This window comes from Oncorhynchus keta, chromosome 35 (assembly GCF_023373465.1).
Source record: "Oncorhynchus keta strain PuntledgeMale-10-30-2019 chromosome 35, Oket_V2, whole genome shotgun sequence".
NCBI lineage: Eukaryota > Metazoa > Chordata > Actinopteri > Salmoniformes > Salmonidae > Oncorhynchus > Oncorhynchus keta.
This window is the reverse complement of record NC_068455.1, coordinates 72,699,370-72,724,340: the sequence shown is the minus strand read 5'-3', so window position 1 is coordinate 72,724,340 and position 24,971 is coordinate 72,699,370. Positions and strand designations below refer to the sequence as shown.

The following is a 24,971-nucleotide window of genomic DNA, read 5'->3' as shown; positions in this document are numbered from 1 at the left end:
GTTGGTTAAAAAAGGTTTTGGATTTTTTCTAAACATGGTTTGTTTTTATAAAATCTCAGTCTGTTACCACATTTAAAGACAAAACATATAAAAACATTCTATCAAAAGTCCTTTTAATTAAGGTTCTCTGACCAGCGTGACTCAGAGGAAAACTGAGATTAGCAGGACTAAAAAAGGCATGATCAGAAATTAAGGGAAGAAAGTAATTTATCAAATCAAAATCAAGAGATCCAAGATCATTCGGCAACACTTTGACGGCACTGTGTGTTCTAAGGTTCTAGATTTGTTTTCCAGAACAGGGTCACAGTGAGATGAAAGAGTTCTAAATGTTGTTCTTGGTCAGGAGACCAACATGCAGTAGGACAGAAGCCTGGTACATGAACTCTGACTTGAGGGACCTGGTCAATGACACGCGTGTCATCAGAGGGGGTGGGGCCACACCACAGGGGGTGGAGTCAAGCCACAGGAAACAGGAAGTACATGTCATCGCGCTCAACATGATATGGGGATGATGCTAGTCACACACCGAGCTGGGCTAGTAGTACTGGGCTCAATAACGCTTGATATATTAATAATGTAAAGTGAATACAGGTAACTACCTAAACAATGGAAAATGAGGGATACAAAGTATATTGAAAGCAGGTGCTTCCACACAGGTGTGATCCCTGAGTTATTTAAGCAATCAACATCCCATCATGCTTAGTGTCATGTATAAAAATGCTGGGCAGGCCATGAGTTTGGCTACCATGGCTATGCCCCCATAGGATGGTCAATACCGCCATCCACAGGACACGACCGGTCATTGAATGGTTTGATGAGCCCGAACAACGATGTAAACCATATGAAATGGCCGTCTCAGTCAACAGATCTCAACACTTCTGAGAGAGTTTGGAGCGGCGTCTGAGACGGTTTCCACCACAGGTCAAACAAAACACCAAATGATGGAATTTGTTGCATCTTTCCGATTGAGCTCCAGACACTTGTAGAATCGAGGCCAAGGTGCAGAGAAGCTGTTCTGGCTTGTGGTGGCTGTGGTGTGGTGTGGTTGGTGTGGTGTGGTGTGGTTGGTGTGGTGTGGTGTGGTGTGGTGTGGTGTGGTTGGTGTGGTGTGGTGGTGTGGTGGCCCAACTCCCTATTAAGACACTTCATGTTGGTGTTTCCTTTATTTTGGCAGTTAACTAGATCTCTAATATAAGATACTTTTGGGAGGTATTTTCTAGTACAGCTATAGGTGGTAAGGAGATAGTGATTTGAGGAAATCGAATAGGATGCTATAGACCCCTGAAACTCAACTCTGGACCTGGAAGCCAGATCCACTTTGTGTTTTCGTTGTTCCCCTCTAATCAGGGACTAGTTTAGACCTGGGACACCAGGTGGGTGCAATTAATGATCGGATGGAACAGAAAACCAGCAGGCTCCGGACCTCGTAGGGTCAGAGTTGAATATCGCTGTCATAGAGGATTATAGATCTATAGAAATCCCCTTTTAGTCACACTGATGAAACCAAGATTGAAGTCTTTGGCCTGAATGTCAAGCGTCACGTCTGGAGGAAACCTGGCACCATCCCTACGGTGAAGCATGGTGGTGGCAGTATCATGCTGTGGGGATGTTTTTCAGCATCAGGGACTGGGAGACTAGTTAGGATTGAGGAAAAGATTAACAGAGCAAAGCACAGAGAGATCCTTGATGAAAACCTGCTCCAGAGTGCTGAGGATCTCAGACTGGAGTGAAGGTTCACCTTCCAACAGGACAGCGACACGAAGCACACAGCCAAGAAAACGCAGGAGTGGCTTCAAGACAAGTCTCTGAATGTCCTTGAACCTGATTGAACATCTCTGGAGAGACCTGAAAATAGCTGTGCAGCGACACTCCCCATCCAACTTGACAGAGCTTGAGAGGATCTGCAGAGACGAATGGGAGAAACTCCCCAACTACAGGTGTGCCAAGCTTGTAGCGTCATACCCAAGAAGACTCAAGGCTGTAATTGCTGCCAACTATTACATACACTCCAACCAGGAGGTTCTACACTTCAAAATGACCAGAAAACCAGGTAGCAACGTTGGCTATCAGGTGATGGAGTGATCGATTCATAATATACCTCCTCTTCCAGGGGCGCCGGGGGATCCACTGTTACCCTTGGGCCCCTGGAGGGCCACACCTGTGGCACCAGGGGGCCCGATGCTCCCGGGGGACCCAGGTTGGCCGGGGAAGCCCATCTCTCCCTTCTGACCAGGGAACCCAGGGTTACCTGGAAGACCAGGGGCGCCAAAATCTCCCTTAGCACCTGGAGGGGACAGACGGCAACCACACAGGGTCATTTCAGAATCAGAATCACTTTAAATAGCCAAGTACATTTTTACACATACCTGGAAATTGACTAAGTGAATTGACTCAGTGAATTGGCGCTGCCAGCAATCGACAAATTGTAAAGACAGAGTACAGACGGAATACAAACATTATACAGACAGTTTATACACTATAAATACAGAGAACCTGAAACATTGAACATTTGGTGTTGTGGAGGAGAAGTGTTGATTGAAGGATGTTGGTCTATGTAGCGTTGTAGTAGTAGAAGTAGTAGTAGTAGTAGTAGTATTAGTTGTAATAGTAGTAGCAGTAACAGTGGTGGTGGTAGTAGTGGTAGTAGTAGTAGTAGTAGTAGAAGTAGTAGTGGTAGTAGTAGTAGTAGTAGTGGTGGTAGTAGTAGTAGTAGTAGTAGTAGTAGTAGTAGTAGTGGTAGTAGTAGTAGTAGTAGTAGTAGTAGTAGTAGTAGTAGTAGTAGTGGTGGTGGTGGTGGTGGTAGTAGTAGTAGTAGTAGTAGTGGTGGTAGTAGTAGTAGTAGTAGTAGTAGTAGTAGTGGTGGTGGTAGTAGTAGTGGTGGTAGTAGTAGTAGTAGTAGTAGTAGTAGTAGTAGTAGTGGTGGTGGTGGTGGTAGTGGTGGTGGTAGTAGTAGTGGTGGTGGTAGTAGTAGTGGTGGTGGTGGTGGTGGTAGTAGTAGTGGTAGTGGTAGTAGTAGTAGTAGTAGTGGTGGTAGTAGTAGTAGTAGTAGTAGTAGTAGTAGTAGTAGTAGTAGTAGTAGTAGTAGTGGTGGTAGTAGTAGTAGTGGTGGTGGTAGTAGTGGTAGTAGTAGTAGTAGTAGTAGTAGTAGTAGTAGTAGTAGTAGTAGTAGTAGAGGTGGGGCAGCAGTAGCAGTAGTATTAGTAGTAGAGTGTTGTGGTGTGCATGGTGTGTGTGGTGTGTGTATGCTGTGTTTATTGTGTCTGTATGATGTGTACAGTGTGTATGGTGTCTGTATGGTGTGTACAGTGTGTATGGTGTCTGTATGGTGTGTACAGTGTGTATGGTGTCTGTATGGTGGGTACAATCAAGTAGTGGGACTCTCACCTGGTGAACCTGGGAGACCAGGAGAACCTGGGCCGCCGAAACCAGAAAGACCTGGAAGAGAAGAAGATCATGGAAAAAAAGAGGAGTGAGATTGAGACATCCAATATGTCCAATAGACATCCAACTATTATATAACACATTTTGGAAGACTCTTCATTTTCAAAGAGATTTGCAAGAGAATAGTCATACCATTATACAAGTACATGGTCTTTCTGCGTAATACCACCATGACACGCACAACTCAGTGATGAGAACTGTATCATGGGTAATGTAGTTTTCTCGTGTGACTACGCCACCTACCTTGGTCTCCTTTGACTCCCGCTGGTCCAGGGATTCCGTCGCGACCTGCCTGACCCTTGTCGCCTGGGAACCCAGGTGATCCGGCACGGCCATTCTCTCCCGGTCGCCCGGGGCCTCCGGCGAGACCGGGGTTACCAGGGGTACCGTCCAGACCCTTAGGCCCGGGAATACCGGGAGAACCTAAATGAATTACCGTAAAGACAGACGGACAGACTTAATGACACGGTTTTACATGAAGACACTATTCCTGGTTTTTCCACTGTCCAGCACTGGTGGTTAGCACCAGAACCGTTAGTTAGCGGAAGCGTACCTTGGAATCCTGGGAGGCCGGGGTCGCCTTTGGCTCCGGGGCCACCGGGAAACCCTGGAAGCCCTGGTGTTCCGGGAGTTCCTTTCACTCCATTTTGTCCGGGGAATCCCGACCGACCAGGCTCACCCTGTGTGTGAGAGTATGTGAGAGCGTATGAGTGTGAGAGTGTGTGTGTGAGAGTATGTGAGAGCGTATGAGTGTGAGAGTGTGTGTGTGAGAGAGAGAGAGAGGAATAAAGTTACATTATAGATAGAACACAGTCATTTCTCTAATATTGAAAGTAAAACTAACAGTACTAGCTCTACAACTACTGATAATAAAGATAACAACATCATCAATATAGCACTTTTCTATATATTACACATCTCAATCATATTGAGTCGACAGTTCACTACAAAATACTCAAATAACTAATCTAAACCTGGAGAGATAAAGATTCAAGCATAAAGGAACCCGTGGTTCTATGCGGTTCTAGATGGTTCTAAAGTCATTTCCGTACCTTGGGACCTGTAGCTCCTGTGGCACCAAATCCGGGGGAACCTGGGTCTCCTTTAGCTCCGGGGAACCCTGGTGCTCCTGAACTACCGGGTACGCCTGACCGACCTAGCTGACCTGGAGTTCCTTTCGCTCCTGTGGGTCCTGTGACATCATCATAAATGGACAATAAGATTAGCGCAGTTGGCCAAATAGAGTTCATTCACAACACTCCAACTATGATTCATCTATCAATCAGTTCACTGACAACACTAATCAATCAGTTCACTGAAAACACTAATCAATCAGTTCACTGAAAACACTAATCAATCAGTTCACTGAAAACACCAATCAATCAGTTCACTGAAAACACTAATCAATCAGTTCACTGAAAACACTAATCAATCAGTTCACTGAAAACATGATCAATGATGGTGACACTAATCAATCAGTTATGAAAGAACTAATCAATCAGTTGATCAATCAGGACAACACTCATCAATCAGTTCACTGAAAACACCAATCAATCAGTTATACAGAACTTCTCATTCATAATGGGTTTTAATCAACAGGAGTGTGTTAGATGGTTGAGAATGGCCGAGTCTAAGGGTTTATGGGATCTTTAAACACATTTTATAATTATTTATTGCATTTTAGTGAATAAAATATAAAAGTGACAAGAGAATAAACATATCATGGTGGTGCAGAGTGGATATGGAAATTTATAGAACATGATGGTGATGATATGAGGTTATATGAAGGTGATGATATGAGATTATAGAACATGACAGTGATGATATGAGGTTATAGAACATGATGGTGATGATATGAGGTTATAGAACATGATGGTGATGGTGATGATATGAGGTTATAGAACATGATGGTGATGATATGAGGTTATAGAACATGATGGTGATGATATGAGGTTATAGAACATGATGGTGATGATATGAGGTTATAGAACATGATGGTGATGGTATGAGGTTATATAAAATGATGGTGATGATATGAGGTTATATAACATGATGGTGATGATATGAGGTTATAGAACATGATGGTGATGGTGATATGAGGTTATAGAACATGATGGTGATGATATGAGGTTATAGAACATGATGGTGATGATATGAGGTTATAGAACATGATGGTGATGATATGAGGTTATATAACATGACAGTGATGATATGAGGTTATATGAAGTGTGATGATATGAGGTTATAGAACATGATGATGTGATGATATGAGGTTATAGAACATGATGGTGATGATATGAGGTTATAGAACATGATGGTGATGGTGATGATATGAGGTTATACAACATGATGGTGATGATATGAGGTTATATAACATGACAGTGATGATATGAGGTTATATGAAGGTGATGATATGAGATTATAGAACATGACAGTGATGATATGAGGTTATAGAACATGATGGTGATGATATGAGGTTATAGAACATGATGGTGATGGTGATGATATGAGGTTATAGAACATGATGGTGATGGTGATGATATGAGGTTATAGAACATGATGGTGATGATATGAGGTTATATAACATGATGGTGATGATATGAGGTTATATAACATGATGGTGATGATATGAGGTTATATAAAATGATGGTGATGGTGATGATATGAGGTTATAGAACATGATGGTGATGGTGATGATATGAGGTTATATAACATGATGGTGATGATATGAGGTTATATAACATGATGGTGATGATATGAGGTTATAGAACATGATGGTGATGGTGATGATATGAGGTTATAGAACATGATGGTGATGGTGATGATATGAGGTTATAGAACATGATGGTGATGATATGAGGTTATAGAACATGATGGTGATGGTGATGATATGAGGTTATAGAACATGATGGTGATGGTGATGATATGAGGTTATAGAACATGATGGTGATGATATGAGGTTATACACCATGATGGTGACGGTATGAGGGTATAGAACATGATGGTGATGGTGATGATATGAGGTTATAGAACATGATGGTGATGGTGGGGATATGAGGTTATAGAACATGATGGTGATGGTGATGATATGAGGTTATAGAACATGATGGTGATGGTGATGATATGAGGTTATAGAACATGATGGTGATGATATGAGGTTATAGAACATGATGGTGATGGTGGATATGAGGTTATAGAACATGATGGTGATGGTGATGATGAGGTTATAGAACATGATGGTGATGATATGAGGTTATATAAAATGATGGTGATGATATGAGGTTATATAACATGATGGTGATGATATGAGGTTATATAACATGATGGTGATGGTGATGATATGAGGTTATAGAACATGACGGTGATGATATGAGGTTATATAACGTGATGGTGATGATATGAGGTTATAGAACATGATGGTGATGGTGATGATATGAGGTTATAGAACATGACGGTGATGATATGAGGTTATAGAACGTGATGGTGATGATATGAGGTTATAGAACATGATGGTGATGGTGATGATATAAGGTTATAGAACATGATGGTGATGGTGATGATATGAGGTTATACACCATGATGGTGATGGTATGAGGGTATAGAACGTGATGGTGATGGTGGGGATATGAGGTTATAGAACATGATGGTGATGGTGATGATATGAGGTTATAGAACATGATGGTGATGATATGAGGGTATAGAACATGATGGTGATGGTGATGATATGAGGTTATAGAACATGATGGTGATGGTGATGATATGAGGTTATAGAACATGATGGTGATGATATGAGGTTATACACCATGATGGTGACGGTATGAGGGTATAGAACATGATGGTGATGGTGATGATATGAGGTTATAGAACATGATGGTGATGGTGATGATATGAGGTTATAGAACATGATGGTGATGGTGATGATATGAGGTTATACAACATGATGGTGATGATATGAGGGTATAGAACATGATGGTGATGGTGATGATATGAGGTTATAGAACATGATGGTGATGGTGATGATATGAGGTTATAGAACATGATGGTGATGGTGATGATATGAGGTTATAGAACATGATGGTGATGGTGATGATATGAGGTTATAGAACATGATGGTGATGGTGATGATATGAGGTTATAGAACATGATGGTGATGATATGAGGTTATAGAACATGATGGTGATGATATGAGGTTATATAACATGATGGTGATGATATGAGGTTAGCGAAAATGCTTGTGATATAACATGATGGTGATGATATGAGGTTATATAACATGATGGTGATGGTGATGATATGAGGTTATAGAACATGAAGTGATGATATGAGGTTATATAACTCTAGGTGATGGTGATGATATGAGGTTATAGAACATGATGGTGATGTACTGATGATATGAGGTTATAGAACATGATGGTGATGGTGATGATATGAGGTTATAGAACATGACAGTGATGATATGAGGTTATAGAACGTGATGGTGATGATATGAGGTTATACACCATGATGGTGATGATATGAGGGTATACACCATGATGGTGATGGTGATGATATGAGGGTATAGACGTGATGGTGATGGGGATATGAGGTTATAGAACATGATGGTGATGGTGATGACTGAGGTTATAGAACATGATGGTGATGATATGAGGTATAGAACATGATGGTGAGGTGATGACAATGAGGTTATATAACATGATGGTGATGATATGAGGTTATAGAACATGATGGTGATGGTGATGATATGAGGTTATATAACATGATGGTGATGATATGAGGTTATAGAACATGATGGTGATGGTGATGATATGAGGTTATAGAACATGATGGTGATGATATGAGGTTATAGAACATGATGGTGATGGTGATGATATGAGGTTATAGAACATGATGGTGATGGTGATGATATGAGGTTATAGAACATGATGGTGATGGTGATGATATGAGGTTATAGAACATGATGGTGATGGTGATGATATAAGGTTATAGAACATGATGGTGATGGTGATGATATGAGGTTATACACCATGATGGTGATGGTATGAGGGTATAGAACGTGATGGTGATGGTGATGATATGAGGTTATAGAACATGATGGTGATGGTGATGATATGAGGTTATACAACATGATGGTGACGGTATGAGGGTATAGAACGTGATGGTGATGGTGGGGATATGAGGTTATCAGCTGGCTGACACCCACCTGGGAAGCCCATCTCTCCCATGTTGCCTTTAAGTCCTTGGCTTCCTGGTGAGCCTGATCCTCCAGGGATACCCATGTCTCCTTTGGGACCTGAAGATATTACATAAAGAATGGTAAATAATCAATACATGACATTAGAGGTCTCGTTTGGGACCTGAGCACAACGGAAAGAGAATGTTAGGAGTGACTGTTCGGTAGAGTACGTTGTGGAGAACATGCTGGTGCTCAATGACAACTTTAGACTTGTGACAAATTTTATTTGTCACATACACATGGTTAGCAGATGTTAGTGCGAGTGTAGCGAAATGCTTGTATTGAATAAGCCCATGTTGGTTAGGCATTTCTGAAGATGCAAGACACTAATAATGAAATAATTAATATCTGAACGGCACATTGAAGTCTACAGGAAACATTATCAAGTAAGATCTCTAGGTAGGATGTCTGTACTATATGATGACTGTACTATAGGATGTCTGTACTATATGATGACTGTACTATAGGATGACTACTATAGGATGACTATAATAGGACGACTATAATAGGATGACTATTATAGGATGACTACTATAGGATGACTACTATAGGATGACTATTATAGGATGACTGTACTATATGATGACTGTACTCTATGATGACTGTACTCTATGATGACTGTACTCTATGATGACTGTACTCTATGATGTCTGTACTATATGATGACTATTATAGGATGACTATTATAGGATGACTATTATAGGATGACTACTATAGGATGACTACTATAGGATGACGACAATGGGTTGACTACAATAGGATGACTATTATAGGATGACTTCTACACCTGCATTGCTTGCTGTTTGGGGTTTTAGGCTGGTTTCTGTACAGCACTTTGAGATATCAGCTGATGTACGAAGGGCTATATAAATACATTTGATTTGATTTGATGACTACTATAGGATGACTACAATAGGATGACTACAATAGGATGACTATTATAGGATGATTACAATAGGATGACTATTATAGGATGACTATTATAGGATGACTTTACTATCGGATGACTTTACTATAGGATGACTTTACTATAGGATGACTGTACTACAGGATGACTGTACTATAGGATGACTGTACTATAGGATGACTGTACTATAGGATGACTGTATTATAGGATGACTGTACTATAGGATGACTTTACAATAGGATGACTTTACAATAGGATGACTTTACAATAGGATGACTGTACTACAGGATGACTGTACTACAGGATGACTGTACTATAGGATGACTGTACTATAGGATGACTTTACTATAGGATGACTGTACTATAGGATGACTGTATTATAGGATGACTTTACAATAGGATGACTTTACAATAGGATGACTGTACTATAGGATGACTGTACTAGGCAGGATGACTTTACTATAGGATGACTTTACAATAGGATGACTGTACTACAGGATGACTTTACTACAGGATGACTGTACTACAGGATGACTGTACTATAGGATGACTATTATAGGATGACTGTATTATAGGATGACTTTACAATAGGATGACTTTACAATAGGATGACTGTACTACAGGATGACTTTACTACAGGATGACTGTACTACAGGATGACTGTACTATAGGATGACTATTATAGGATGACTGTATTATAGGATGACTTTACAATAGGATGACTTTACAATAGGATGACTGTACTACAGGATGACTTTACTACAGGATGACTGTACTACAGGATGACTGTACTATAGGATGACTGTACTATAGGATGAATGTACTATTGGATGACTTTACAATACCTTGAGGTCCAGGTAACCCAGGTCTTCCATCCTGTCCTGGTATACCAGCGTCTCCAGGGAGACCGGAAATACCCTTCTGACCCGGCTGACCTCGCAAACCTACACAGCACAGAGACAGGATGGTTAGACATGTTTCAGTAATAGCAGTAAACATATCAAACAAGAGTTGGGCATCCATCTATGCTGAGTGTAAGACTTTCTTCTACACTGGGGAGAACTTCGACATTCATAACGCTTGCAAAGGTGCCTAGATTTGTGATGGGAGTGCCCAGCGGAGCAACATTTTGGGCACCCTTTTATTTACTCAAATCCTGCATTTTATAGTCATTATGATCATGGCAGATAGATAGATAGATAGATAGATAGATAGATAGATAGATAGATAGATAGATAGATAGATAGATAGATAGATAGATAGATAGATAGATAGATAGATAGATAGATAGATAGATAGATAGAAAGACCGACCAACAAACAGACGTACCTGGTTCTCCTGCATCTCCTTTGGCTCCCTTGATTGTAGGGGGAGAGTTGCTGGGCCCGGGGGGTCCTACGAGACCGGGGTCTCCCCTGTCTCCCTTCAGACCTGGACTGCCGGTCCCACCTGGTCGCCCTGGGAAACCATCGTCACCTGTAGGAAGGAGACACTCAGGGTCAGAGGGTCTATTACCCGAGACACATACATTACTAACACATGTGTGTTTATGTGTGTGTGGGGGTTCCTTATAGCTAATGCAGCAGATGTTTAGGACTAGTTTGTTTGATTGTAAGACCTGGCATCTGTGTGATCTTGGTCATATGTGGATCTATTGCGACTGCTGTCCTACGACTCCATGGTCTATATAGTAGCAGTCCCTTTAGGTGTGTGCTTGTGTGTGTGTGCATGTGTGTGTGTGTAGCTGCCTTTAGGTCCAGGGAAGCCGGGCCCTCCGGGGTTGCCAGGGGTTCCCAGAGATCCAGGAGTTCCCATTACACCCATGTCTCCTTTACCACCTGTTGAAAGACAGAGAGGTAGGTTGGGGACTTTGGAAAGAGAGGTAGGTTGGGGACTTTGGAAAGAGAGGTAGGTTGGGGACTTTGGAAAGAGAGGTAGGTTGGAGACTTTGGAAAGAGAGGTAGGTTGGGGACTTTGGAAAGAGAGGTAGGTTGGGGACTTTGGAAAGAGAGGTAGGTTGGGGACAACACAGAAACACATCAGGTTGGGGACTTTCAACACAGAGGTACACAGGTTGGAGACTTTGGAAGAGATCAGGTTGGGGACTTTGGAAAGAGAGGTAGGTTGGGGACTTTGGAAATCATCTGAGGTAGGTTGGGGACTTCCCATCAAAGAGATTAGGTTGGGGACTCCCATCAACACAGATTACACAGGTTGGGACTTCCCAAAGACAGGTTAGGTTGGGGACTTTGGCCTCCTCCCAAACACAGGTTACACAGGTTGACTGGACTTTGGAAAGACAGGTTAGGTTGGGGACTTTGGATCAACACAGGTTACACATCATCTGGGGCCTCCTCCCATCAACACAGATTACACATCATCTGGAAAGAGAGGTTACAGGTTGGGGACTTTCCCAAACAGATTACACATCATCTGACTGGACTTTCAAACAGATTACACATCATCTGACTGGACTTTCAACACAGATTACACAGGTCTGACTGGCCTCCTGGAATCAACAGATTACACATCATCTGACTGGACAGTCAAACAGACATCAAACAGCCTCCTCCCATCAACACAGGTTACACATCATCTGACTGGCCTCCTCCCATCAACACAGATTACACATCATCTGACTGGCCTCCTCCCATCAACACAGATTACACATCATCTGACTGGCCTCCTCCCATCAACACAGGTTACACATCATCTGACTGGCCTCCTCCCATCAACACAGATTACACATCATCTGACTAGCCTCCTCCCATCAACACAGATTACACATCATCTGACTGGCCTCCTCCCATCAACACAGATTACACATCATCTGACTGGCCTCCTCCCATCAACACAGATTACACATCATCTGACTGGCCTCCTCCCATCAACACAGGTTACACATCATCTGACTGGCCTCCTCCCATCAACACAGATTACACATCATCTGACAACACAGCCTCCTCCCATCAACACAGATTACACATCATCTGACTGGCCTCCTCCCATCAACACAGATTACACATCATCTGACTGGCCTCCTCCCATCAACACAGATTACACATCATCTGACTGGCCTCCTCCCATCAACACAGATTACACATCATCTGACTGGCCTCCTCCCATCAACACAGATTACACATCATCTGACTGGCCTCCTCCCATCAACACAGATTACACATCATCTGACTGGCCTCCTCCCATCAACACAGATTACACATCATCTGACTGGCCTCCTCCCATCAACACAGGTTACACATCATCTGACTAGCCTCCTCCCATCAACACAGGTTACACATCATCTGACTGGCCTCCTCCCATCAACACAGATTACACATCATCTGACTGGCCTCCTCCCATCAACACAGATTACACATCATCTGACTGGCCTCCTCCCATCAACACAGATTACACATCATCTGACTGGCCTCCTCCCATCAACACAGATTACACATCATCTGACTGGCCTCCTCCCATCACATCACAGGTTACACATCATCTGACTGGCCTCCTCCCATCAACACAGATTACACATCATCTGACTGGCCTCCTCCCATCAACACAGGTTACACATCATCTGACTGGCCTCCTCCCATCAACACAGGTTACACATCATCTGACTGGCCTCCTCCCATCAACACAGATTACACATCATCTGACTGGCCTCCTCCCATCAACACAGGTTACTGTGGGTCTTTACTGGAAGTCAGAGCATGCGTCCCTAAAGACAGCCTATTCCCACTACTTTTGACAAGGACTCTTATCAAAAGTAGTGCACTATAAAGGGCAATGGATTCCATTTAAGATGTAGCCGGAGAATGACGTGTAAAATAGTCAGTCAGAGATGTAAAACTGAAAATAATATTTTACTGGGCCATCCGTACATACATAACACAGAAAGAGATTGATAATCAGACAGAGACTGAAACAGACTTATAGGCTGTGTTTACCCAGTTCTGATCTTATGCCACTAATTGGTCTTTTGACCAATCAGATCCGATTTTTTGCCATTAATTGGTCAAAAGATCCAAATGGGGCTGTCTGTGTAAACTCTGATTCTGATCTTTTGCCTAATTATTGACAAAAGATCTGATCCAATAATTGAACAAAATATCAGATTTGGGCTCCTGGGTAAACACTGCCATAGATCAGAAATGACGTTATCTTACCAGGCAGGCCAGGTATTCCATCGCGGCCAGGGCCACCGGGGTTACCCTGAGGTCCAACTCCCCCGGGGCTGCCGGGGAAACCGGGACTTCCTCTGTCTCCTGGCAACCCTGTAATGCCCGGGCCAGGAAGACCGGGGTCTCCCTTCTCTCCATTGTTGCCTGAGTATCCTGCAATGCCGAGAATCAAGGACAGTGTCAGGACAGATTCTCACTTTCTGATCAGCATCTGTCCCTCATCTATGACATCACAGAAACTCAATTTTGTCAAATGTAACAACAAAAAATCTGTCTTGTGGAAATTTGAAGGACAATAAAGCTTTTTGAGTTTGACTTGCAGTGCTAGTAGAATCTAATGACTATTCACCACATTGTAAAGGTCACATATGTCAGTCCAGAATAAAATAACCTAATTGTATATCATTACCTCATAGCTGGAGTAATGTCATGCAGAACAGTCCCTAAACCGATCAACCAATCACACAGAAATACAGTACCAATTAACCAATCAGCTGCCAAAAAGAGACTTTAGTTCAGATAGGCTGCGATACAATACCTCGCCTTGAGGTCAAAGTTCAGAGAGCGGCAGGTAAGCAGGGCAAATGTTCAAAATGGAGCTGATGGAAGGATGGAGTGGATCGGAGAATGAGAAAGAGATGTGGGGAAAGGGGGGGTGATACTCTAGGTCTATCCAACATGACATACATGAGGAAAGAGCCTTCAGACCTGAGCCCTGGGTGGAGGGGACTGGTTCGTAAGTTGTTTTGGCTTGAACCAGAAAAGGTACATTGTGTTTAAGAGTGAGGAGAACAAATACATGAAAGTTGTGGGTGGGTGATAGCTGACAGCTACACAAGTGGAATTCGCCAAAGAGACATCGACAACACACAAAAGAAGAGGAAAAAGATTGATGTGAGGTGAGAAGACGAAGAAAGAGTGAACTCCCAAGATCAGGGTGCGGTTACCGTCGCTGACTGACAATGCGTCTGTCTGAGACAGGATCTCCCATAGAGACATGCTATCGCCACGTTGACATCATTCAGTGCTTAACAAATAAACCCTTTACAGGTGACCCACTTACAAACTGTTTGCAAACCCTTTGGTGCCTAAAAGCCTTGCAGTGGGGTGGCGTTACCTGCTTAATAACTAGTGTGACAACATAGCTTGAACCACATAGCCTGCCCACTGAGATACATCATTAACATTAATATAACAGTCCTTAGGGTGACCATGCACATAACACTGTGTGACTGTGTGAATCCATTCTGGACATGTTCAGTCATCTCAAACACAAGACACCCTGGTAAAAACAACAGGCTCACTATGTATTTTAAAATGCAGCATAGATATACATATTACATGGGTTTTCCTTTTGTTTAATATGATAACAATTCTTAGCATTGTATCTACAATATGGTGATACTAGAAGGTCTGCTGCAACCACATGTAAAATGCCACCAATTCTCAATCAAATTCTATCACTCAATCTCCAATAAATGTATCTATCAGAATTCATCTCTATCAATCTCAAATCTCAATCAATGCTAGCAATCTTAATCTCAATATCAGACTCAAACACTATCGATCTCTAATCAATCAGCTAGTCAAAAGTCAGTTCTGTTCTGTTTGTTGTTATAAGGCTTACCTGGAGCACCAATAGGTCCTGGGGGTCCGACAGGGCCGGGGACACCCTGAGAGCCGATGGAGGGTGATCCTTGAGGGCCACGATCTCCGGTTCTACCAGGGATACCAGAGTCACCTGGGAGACAGACAGACAGACAGGTACAGACCACACAATATAGCAATACCAACTAACTAGCTAGCTAATAAAATACTCTACATCTGGACTAAGGATCATCTGGAGCATGCTGTAGGTCTAGAACGATGCTTAATCTGTGTCTGGAAAAATAATCACAGAAAGAATTAGCCTAGATTATAGTATGATATTGTTGATGTATGAAGTGACTATATAATAACATAGCCAGCCATCTTAAAAAATATTTGAATTCGAAACCACGGACACACACTTAGTCAGTATACATTAGGTGTTAGGAATCAAACCCACAACGTCAGCGTTTCTAAGCGCTACACTCCAGCCGACCACGCCATCAGAAGTTGGAACCGTACCTTTGGCACCAGGGCCGCCGTCAAAGCCGGATCGTCCTGGCAAGCCGGGGTTGCCAGGGAAACCAGAGTCTCCTTTGGGTCCAGGTAATCCTTTATCTCCGGGGAAGCCTGGTGAGCCCTGGGGACCTGACAGCCCAAAGCCTGGCTCTCCCTATCACACACACACACACACACACACACACACACACACACACACACACACACACACACACACACACACACACACACACACACACACACACACACACACACACACACACACACACACACACACACACACACACACACACACACACACACAGACAAAGAAAAACTTCAATGAATATACAAACACAGACAAATGTTAACAGAGTCAACTGTGTCTGTCAGATAACTAGGTCTAAACTTGCTGTTACCCTTCACTTGATCCTATGTTATCTAGTTTGAATAGTCATAGCTGTACATGTAAATGACTGTAATTAAGTCCATATACAGTAGTGGGGATGTGGTAAGCAACTTAACTCCGGGTCCACCTGGTTGTCTGTCTCTAAAGTAGTAGAGTTAATCTGTACCTATAGCAGTAGAGTTAGTCTGTATCTATAGTAGTAGAGTTAGTCTGTATCTATAGTAGTAGAGTTAGTCTGTATCTATAGTAGTAGAGTTAATCTGTCTCTAAAGTAGTAGAGTTAATCTGTACCTATAGCAGTAGAGTTAGTCTGTCTCTAAAGTAGTAGAGTTAATCTGTACCTATAGCAGTAGAGTTAGTCTGTATCTATAGTAGTAGAGTTAGTCTGTATCTATAGTAGTAGAGTTAGTCTGTATCTATAGTAGTAGAGTTAATCTGTACCTATAGCAGTAGAGTTAATCTGTATCTATAGCAGTAGAGTTAGTCTGTACCTATAGTAGTAGAGTTAATCTGTATCTATAGCAGTAGAGTTAGTCTGTACCTATAGCAGTAGAGTTAGTCTGTATCTATAGCAGTAGAGTTAGTCTGTATCTATAGTAGTAGAGTTAGTCTGTATCTATAGTAGTAGAGTTAGTCTGTATCTATAGTAGTAGAGTTAGTCTGTATCTATAGCAGTAGAGTTAGTCTGTATCTATAGTAGTAGAGTTAGTCTGTATCTATAGTAGTAGAGTTAGTCTGTATCTATAGTAGTAGAGTTAGTCTGTATCTATAGCAGTAGTTTTAGTCTGTATCTATAGTAGTAGAGTTAGTCTGTATCTATAGTAGTAGAGTTAGTCTGTATCTATAGTAGTAGAGTTAGTCTGTATCTATAGTAGTAGAGTTAATCTGTATCTATAGCAGTAGAGTTAGTCTGTACCTATAGCAGTAGAGTTAGTCTGTATCTATAGCAGTAGAGTTAGTCTGTATCTATAGTAGTAGAGTTAGTCTGTATCTATAGTAGTAGAGTTAGTCTGTATCTATAGTAGTAGAGTTAGTCTGTATCTATAGCAGTAGAGTTAGTCTGTATCTATAGTAGTAGAGTTGTCTATCTATAGTAGTAGAGTTAGTCTGTATCTATAGTAGTAGAGTTAGTCTGTATCTATAGCAGTAGAGTTAGTCTGTATCTATAGTAGTATCTATAGTAGTAGAGAGTTAGTCTGTATCTATAGTAGTAGAGTTAGTCTGTATCTATAGTAGTAGAGTTAGTCTGTATCTATAGCAGTAGAGTTAGTCTGTATCTATAGTAGTAGAGTTAGTCTGTATCTATAGTAGTAGTCTGTTAGTCTGTATCTATAGTAGTAGAGTTAGTCTGTATCTATAGTAGTAGAGTTAGTCTGTATCTATAGTAGTAGAGTTAGTCTGTATCTATAGTAGTAGAGTTAGTCTGTATCTATAGTAGTTAGTCTGTATCTATAGTAGTAGAGTTAGTCTGTATCTATAGTAGTAGAGTTAGTCTGTATCTATAGTAGTAGAGTTAGTCTGTATCTATAGTAGTAGTTTTAGTCTGTAGTAGTAGAGTTAGTCTGTATCTATAGTAGTAGAGTTAGTCTGTATCTATAGTAGTAGAGTTAGTCTGTATCTATAGTAGTAGAGTTAGTCTGTATCTATAGTAGTAGAGTTAGTCTGTACCTAGTTAGTCTGTATCTATAGTAGTAGAGTTAGTCTGTATCTATAGTAGTAGAGTTAATCTGTATCTATAGCAGTAGAGTTAGTCTGTATCTATAGTAGTAGAGTTAGTCTGTATCTATAGCAGTAGTTTTAGTCTGTATCTATAGTAGTAGAGTTAGTCTGTATCTATAGTAGTAGAGTTAGTCTGTATCTATAGTAGTAGAGTTAATCTGTATTTATAGCAGTAGAGTTAGTCTGTATCTATAGCAGTAGATTTAGTCTGTATCTATAGTAGTAGAGTTAGTCTGTACCTATAGTAGTAGAGTTAGTCTGTATCTATAGTAGTAGAGTTAGTCTGTATCTATAGTAGTAGAGTTAGTCTGTATCTATAGTAGTAGAGTTAATCTGTACCTATTAGAGTTAATCTGTATCTATAGCAGTAGAGTTAGTCTGTATCTATAGTTAGTCTGTATCTATAGAGTTTTAGTCTGTATCTATAGTAGTAGAGTTAGTCTGTATCTATAGTAGTAGTTAGTCTGTATCTATAGTTAGAGTTAATCTGTATTTATCTATAGTATCTATAGTAGATTTAGTCTGTATCCTATAGTAGTAGAGTTAGTCTGTATCTATAGTAGTAGAGTTAGTCTGTATCTATAGTAGTAGAGTTAATCTGTATCTATAGCAGTAGAGTTAATCTGTCTGTATCTATAGTAGTAGAGTTAGTCTGCAGTAGAGTTAGTCTGTATCTATAGCAGTAGAGTTAGTCTGTATCTATAGTAATGTTAGTCTGTCTATAGTAGTAGAGTTAGTCTGTATCTATAGTAGTAGAGTTAATCTGTATCTATAGTAGTAGAGTTAGTCTGTATCCTAGTTAAGTAATAGAGTTAGTCTGTATCTATAGTAGTAGAGTTAGTCTGTATCTATAGTAGTAGAGTTAGTCTGTATCTATAGTAGTAGTTAGTCTGTATCTATAGTAGTACCTATAGTAGTAGAGTTAGTCTGTATCTATAGTAGTAGAGTTAGTCTGTATCTATAGTAGTAGAGTTAGTCTGTATCTATAGTAGTAGAGTTAGTCTGTATCTATAGTAGTAGAGTTAGTCTGTATCTATAGTAGTAGAGTTAGTCTGTATCTATAGTAGTAGAGTTAGTCTGTATCTATAGTAGTAGAGTAAATCTGTATCTATAGTAGTAGAGTTAGTCTGTATCTATAGTAGTAGAGTTAGTCTGTATCTATAGTAGTAGAGTTAGTCTGTATCTACAGTAGTGGGGTTGTACCTTAGCTCCAGGTGCACCTGGCTGTCCGGGGAACCCGTCCACACCTGGTCTACCTGGACCTCCGGGACCACCTGGCAAACCAGGTGAGCCAGGGAATCCTGCAGGCATGGACAGGTGAGATGACAGGTCAGTGATAATGATAAAAGTATACTAATCTATTTGGCACTTCTGTAAAAAAGAAAAATAACTCTGTGCTATTCCAGGGCTAGGCTTAATCTGTGTCTGGGAAACTGGACATTGGAGTTCGTATTATAACCATAAAGGTGAGACTGTACCTGTCCAGGTATTTAGTGTTTACCTTTAGCTCCGGGGGGTCCTGGCAGTCCGATGCCAGAGAGGCCGGGATCACCCTTGGGACCTGGTGACCCGGGGAAACCGGGCTGTCCTGGCCCGCCGGGGTTACCTGTCGACACGGAAGTGAAGGCTTAGTTTTGGCAAACATTTACAACACTACTACTAAACAGTTCACTAGTGTGTATACCTCATAGAATTACATCAAATATTCCCCCAAGCAACACCAAACATCTGTCTGTTACCTCCATCCTCATTCTGGATGAAAGCTAAACTACCAGTTCTATCCATCCAGGTAAGTGTAGACCTGTGCAGGTACAGGTGTTATCTACCTGGGTTTCCAGGTAGACCGGGGTCTCCATCCTGTCCTCTGGGTCCTGGGAGGCCCTTCTCTGCTACCGTCTGACCCGGCTCCCCTTTACCTCCTACAGGTCATAGGTCAAGGGTCAGAGATTAGGGAGTTGGGGTACAAGAGTTGTAGTCATAGAAGAACAGCAGTTGTTGACATCAATGCCAGACAAAGATAATGGTAACCAGTTGTAGTCGTCGATGCCAGACAAAGATAATGGTAACCAGTTGTAGTCGTCGATGCCAGACAAAGATAATGGTAACCAGTTGTAGTCGTCGATGCCAGACAAAGATAATGGTAACCAGTTGTAGTCGTCGATGCCAGACAAATCTAATGTTAACCAGTTGTAGTCGTCAATGCCAGACAAATCTAATGTTAACCAGTTGTAGTCGTCGATGCCAGACAAATCCAGTAACCAGTTGTAGTTGTCGATGCCAGTAACAAGTCGTCGATGCCAGACAAATCTAATGTTAACCAGTTGTAGACAAATCTAATGGTAACCGTCGATGCCAGACAAATCTAATGGTAACCAGTTGTAGTGCCAGACAAATCTAATGGTAACCAGACAAAGATAATGGTAACCAGTTGTAGTCGTCGATGCCAGACAAATCTAATGGTAACCAGTTGTACTCGTCGATGCCAGACAAATCTAATGTTAACCAGTTGTAATCGTCGATGCCAGACAAATCTAATGGTTAACCAGTTGTAGTCGTCGATGCCAGACAAATCTAATGGTAACCAGTTGTAGTCGTCGATGCCAGACAAATCTAATGGTAACCAGTTGTAGTCGTCGATGCCAGACAAAGCTAATGGTAACCAGTTGTAGTCGTCGATGCCAGACAAAGATAATGGTAACCAGTTGTAGTCGTCGATGCCAGACAAAGATAATGGTAACCAGTTGTAGTTGTCGATGCCAGACAAATCTAATGTTAACCAGTTGTAGTCGTCGATGCCAGACAAATCTAATGTTAACCAGTTGTAGTCGTCGATGCCAGACAAATCTAATGGTAACCAGTTGTAGTTGTCGATGCCAGACAAATCTAATGGTAACCAGTTGTAGTCGTCGATGCCAGACAAATCTAATGGTAACCAGTTGTAGTTGTCGATGCCAGACAAATCTAATGGTAACCAGTTGTAGTTGTCGATGCCAGACAAAGATAATGGTAACCAGTTGTAGTTGTCGATGCCAGACAAATCTAATGGTAACCAGTTGTAGTTGTCGATGCCAGACAAATCTAATGGTAACCAGTTGTAGTTGTCGATGCCAGACAAAGATAATGGTAACCAGTTGTAGTTGTCGATGCCAGACAAATCTAATGGTAACCAGTTGTAGTTGTCGATGCCAGACAAATCTAATGGTAACCAGTTGTAGTTGTCGATGCCAGACAAATCTAATGGTAACCAGTTGTAGTTGTCGATGCCAGACAAAGATAATGGTAACCAGTTGTAGTTGTCGATGCCAGACAAAGATAATGGTAACCAGTTGTAGTTGTCGATGCCAGACAAAGATAATGGTAACCAGTTGTAGTTGTCGATGCCAGACAAAGATAATGGTAACCAGTTGTAGTTGTCGATGCCAGACAAATCTAATGGTAACCAGTTGTAGTTGTCGATGCCAGACAAATCTAATGGTAACCAGTTGTAGTTGTCGATGCCAGACAAATCTAATGGTAACCAGTTGTAGTTGTCGATGCCAGACAAAGATAATGGTAACCAGTTGTAGTTGTCGATGCCAGACAAATCTAATGGTAACCAGTTGTAGTTGTCGATGCCAGACAAAGATAATGGTAACCAGTTGTAGTTGTTGATGCCAGACAAAGATAATGGTAACCAGTTGTAGTTGTCGATGCCAGACAAATCTAATGGTAACCAGTTGTAGTTGTCGATGCCAGACAAATCTAATGGTAACCAGTTTGATGCCAGACAAAGATAATGGTAACCAGTTGTAGTTGTCGATGCCAGACAAATCTAATGGTAACCAGTTGTAGTTGTCGATGCCAGACAAAGATAATGGTAACCAGTTGTAGTTGTCGATGCCAGACAAAGATAATGGTAACCAGTTGTAGTTGTCGATGCCAGACAAAGATAATGGCAAAAGTATGATAACAAAAACAACTAACACAACATCCCTGGACATCTGATGTTAACGTATCTCACTTTATCACCATTTTAGTTACGACATCTCTGGTCTTCAAGAATATCAACCAACGTATCTCACCTGGTGCTCCAGGTGTTCCCGTTCTCCCTGAGACACCTTGGACACCCTTCTCTCCGGGGGGCCCCTGGGGGCCGAAGCCTGGGGATCCGTTGGCACCCCTGTCACCTGGGAGACCCTGCAAACCGGGCTCACCTGGAGGTCCTCGCTCACCCTTCACTAATAGAGATCCCTGCAGAGAGTGTGAGTGAGAGAGAGAGAGAGAGAGAGAGAGAGAGAGAGAGAGAGAGAGAGAGAGAGAGAGAGAGAGAGAGAGAGAGAGAGAGAGAGAGAGAGAGAGAGAGAGAGAGAGAGGGTAATATAGAATGCTATGTTGTGGGAGAGATGGATGGATGGTTGGATGGAGGGATAGAGGTAAGGGAAAGGGGGATACCTAGGCAGTTGTACAACTGAATGTATTTAACTGAAATGTGCGGGGGACTGCCATAATCGACATCCACGTCTTCGGCGTCTGGGAAACAGTGGAATAACTGCCTTGCTCAGGGGCAGAATGACAGATGTTTACCTTGTCAGCTTGGGGATTCAATCTAGTAACCTTTTGGTTACTGGCCCAATGCTCTAACCTCTAGGTAGGGGTAGGGATAGAGGGAAAGAGAAAAGCTGAAGCGACGGATGAATGAATGAATGGAAAGATGGATGGATGGTTGGATGGATGGAGGGATAGAGGTAAGGGGATGGAGGGATGAATTAATGGATAGATGGATGGTTGGGTGGAGGGATAGAGGTAGAGATGGAGGGATAGATATAAGGGGATGGATGAATGAATGGATAGATGGATGGATGGTTGGATGGAGGGATAGAGGTAGAGATAGAGGGATAGAGATAAGGGGATGGAGGGATGGATGGATGGAAAGAGGGATAGAGTAAAGGAGAAATGGCGGGAGTGAAGAACAGTTGGATGGATGAAGGGAGGGAGGGATGATAACTGGAGGGATGAAGGGGAGAGAGAGGAAAACATTGCTACTCACAGATGATCCTTTGGCTCCAGGAGCTCCAGGACCTCCATCGCGACCAGGTCTTCCGTCCAGACCAGGCAGGCCAGCGGGTCCTGGAAACCCTGTGTCTCCCTTGTCTCCGCTCACCCCATTCACAGCGGTAGCCTCACCTGGGTCACCCTTCTCTCCTGGGAAACCAGGAGCACCCTGGGGACCGGGCAAACCCTGGGGGAGAGAGCGGGATAGAGGAATGAGAGATGGAAGGATGGAGGGGTCAGTTAGATACTCAGTTCGAAACGCTATTATAGACACTTAGGGACAGTTTCCAGGACACGGATTAAGCCTAATCCAAGACTAAAAAGCATTTTCAATGGAGATTCTCTAATTGGTCTCCAGGAAACAGGCCCTAAATTAGTCAGTCAGCCTCTAGGTTAGCCTACTATAAAGTTATTCTAAGTGTAGACCCAGTTTCAGACCAGCTTCAAGCCAGTGTCAATATGAGCTAGGTGGGGCTAAATCCAATGTTCTTATGTTGATCAATAATACCATTCAAAACATTAGTACCTAGAATTGTGTGGGTTTGAAAACAGGAAGTGGGGGTTTGAAAACAGGAAGTAGGAAATTAAAATCAATAAGTACTTACAGAAGAACCTGAGGGCCCTGGGCCGCCTGGGAATCCTCTGTCACCTTTAGCCCCTGGTCCTCCAGGTCCACCTGAGGGTGGAGGAGAGAGGGAGGAGAGAGGGAGACGAGGAGGTGAGAGGAGAGAGGAGAGAAGGATGAGAGAGGGAGATGAGGAGGTGAGAGGAGAGAGGAGAGAAGGATGAGAGAGGGAGACGAGGAGGTGAGAGGAGAGAGGAGAGAGGGAGGAGAGAGGGAGACGAGGAGGAGAGAGGAGAGAGGAGAGAAGGATGAGAGAGGAAGACGAGGAGGTGAGAGGAGAGAGGAGAGAAGGATGAGATAGAGGTGTTATGTAGAGTATTGTGTTACGGTGGCCTGCACAGACAAATCAGCTGTCTGTTATCTCCTCTCTACTTGCTCCTACCAGGTGAGGATATACAGAACCAGGTAGAGAGATAAGTGACCAGGTGAGAGGGGTGCAGTCTTACCTGGGAACCCAGGAGGTCCGGGAGGGCCTCGTGCTCCAGGGACACTGTTGCCTCTGGAGAAACAGTTAACGCAGGTGTCTCCCTTCTCACCTGAAACACAGACGGACAGACATGGATGTCAGACACAGTCCCCGTTTTGGCATCAACATCAATAATACATGAGTCAGGGTTGGGGAGTAACAGATTACTGGTAATCTGTTACATGTAAGGGATTACAACATTTTTTTTATTTATTTTTATTGTAATCCGTTACTTTACCAGCAATATTGTAATCAGATTACAGATACTTCTGAAACACTAGATGATTACTTTGAGGATTACTTTTAAATTCAGAAAGGATGTTTGATAAAATAAATCTTTGACACTTGTCTGTTTTCTCAATGACATTCAAATCAGCATTGAAAAATTGAGCTAGTTTAAGTTTGTTCCACCTGAGCGAGTCTGACCACAACTCAGAGACCCCTGTGAGACCACGATTAAAACCACTATAGATCATGGGACAAAAGAAGGGATAAGCTTTTGTAGGCTAAAGTCCAAGCTATGTCTTCCAATGGTGCGACTGCTGTCTGCATCTAAAGGTTATCCAACTTGACTAAACGCTTGGAGGTTTAATCTACGGCGATATGTAGATTACACCACTGCTGTCTGCATCTAAAGGTTATCCAACTTGACTAAACGCTTGGAGGTTTAATCTACGGCGATATGTAGATTACTCCACTGCTGTCTGCATCTAAAGGTTATCCAACTTGACTAAACGCTTGGAGGTTTAATCTACGGCGATATGTAGATTACACCACTGCTGTCTGCATCTAAAGGTTATCCAACTTGACTAAACGCTTGGAGGTTTAATCTACGGCGATATGTATATTACACCACTGCTGTCTGCATCTA

At 42.2% G+C, this 24,971-nt stretch overlaps 1 protein-coding gene across 1 annotated transcript in view; it reads right to left on the bottom strand.

Moving 5' to 3' along the window:
* Positions 1-24,971, bottom strand: part of LOC118369198 (collagen alpha-5(IV) chain-like) — a 124,224-nt gene that overhangs the window by 19,059 nt on the left and 80,194 nt on the right. The window contains 19 exon segments of the mRNA XM_052497668.1: positions 2,099-2,284; positions 3,385-3,435; positions 3,685-3,864; positions 3,995-4,121; positions 4,494-4,633; positions 8,642-8,731; positions 10,427-10,525; positions 10,911-11,057; positions 11,330-11,419; positions 13,751-13,918; positions 15,393-15,506; positions 15,875-16,025; positions 19,182-19,279; positions 19,480-19,584; positions 19,805-19,897; positions 22,040-22,208; positions 23,005-23,196; positions 23,615-23,685; positions 24,081-24,170. Coding sequence (XP_052353628.1) covers positions 2,099-2,284; positions 3,385-3,435; positions 3,685-3,864; positions 3,995-4,121; positions 4,494-4,633; positions 8,642-8,731; positions 10,427-10,525; positions 10,911-11,057; positions 11,330-11,419; positions 13,751-13,918; positions 15,393-15,506; positions 15,875-16,025; positions 19,182-19,279; positions 19,480-19,584; positions 19,805-19,897; positions 22,040-22,208; positions 23,005-23,196; positions 23,615-23,685; positions 24,081-24,170 — 2,361 coding nt within the window.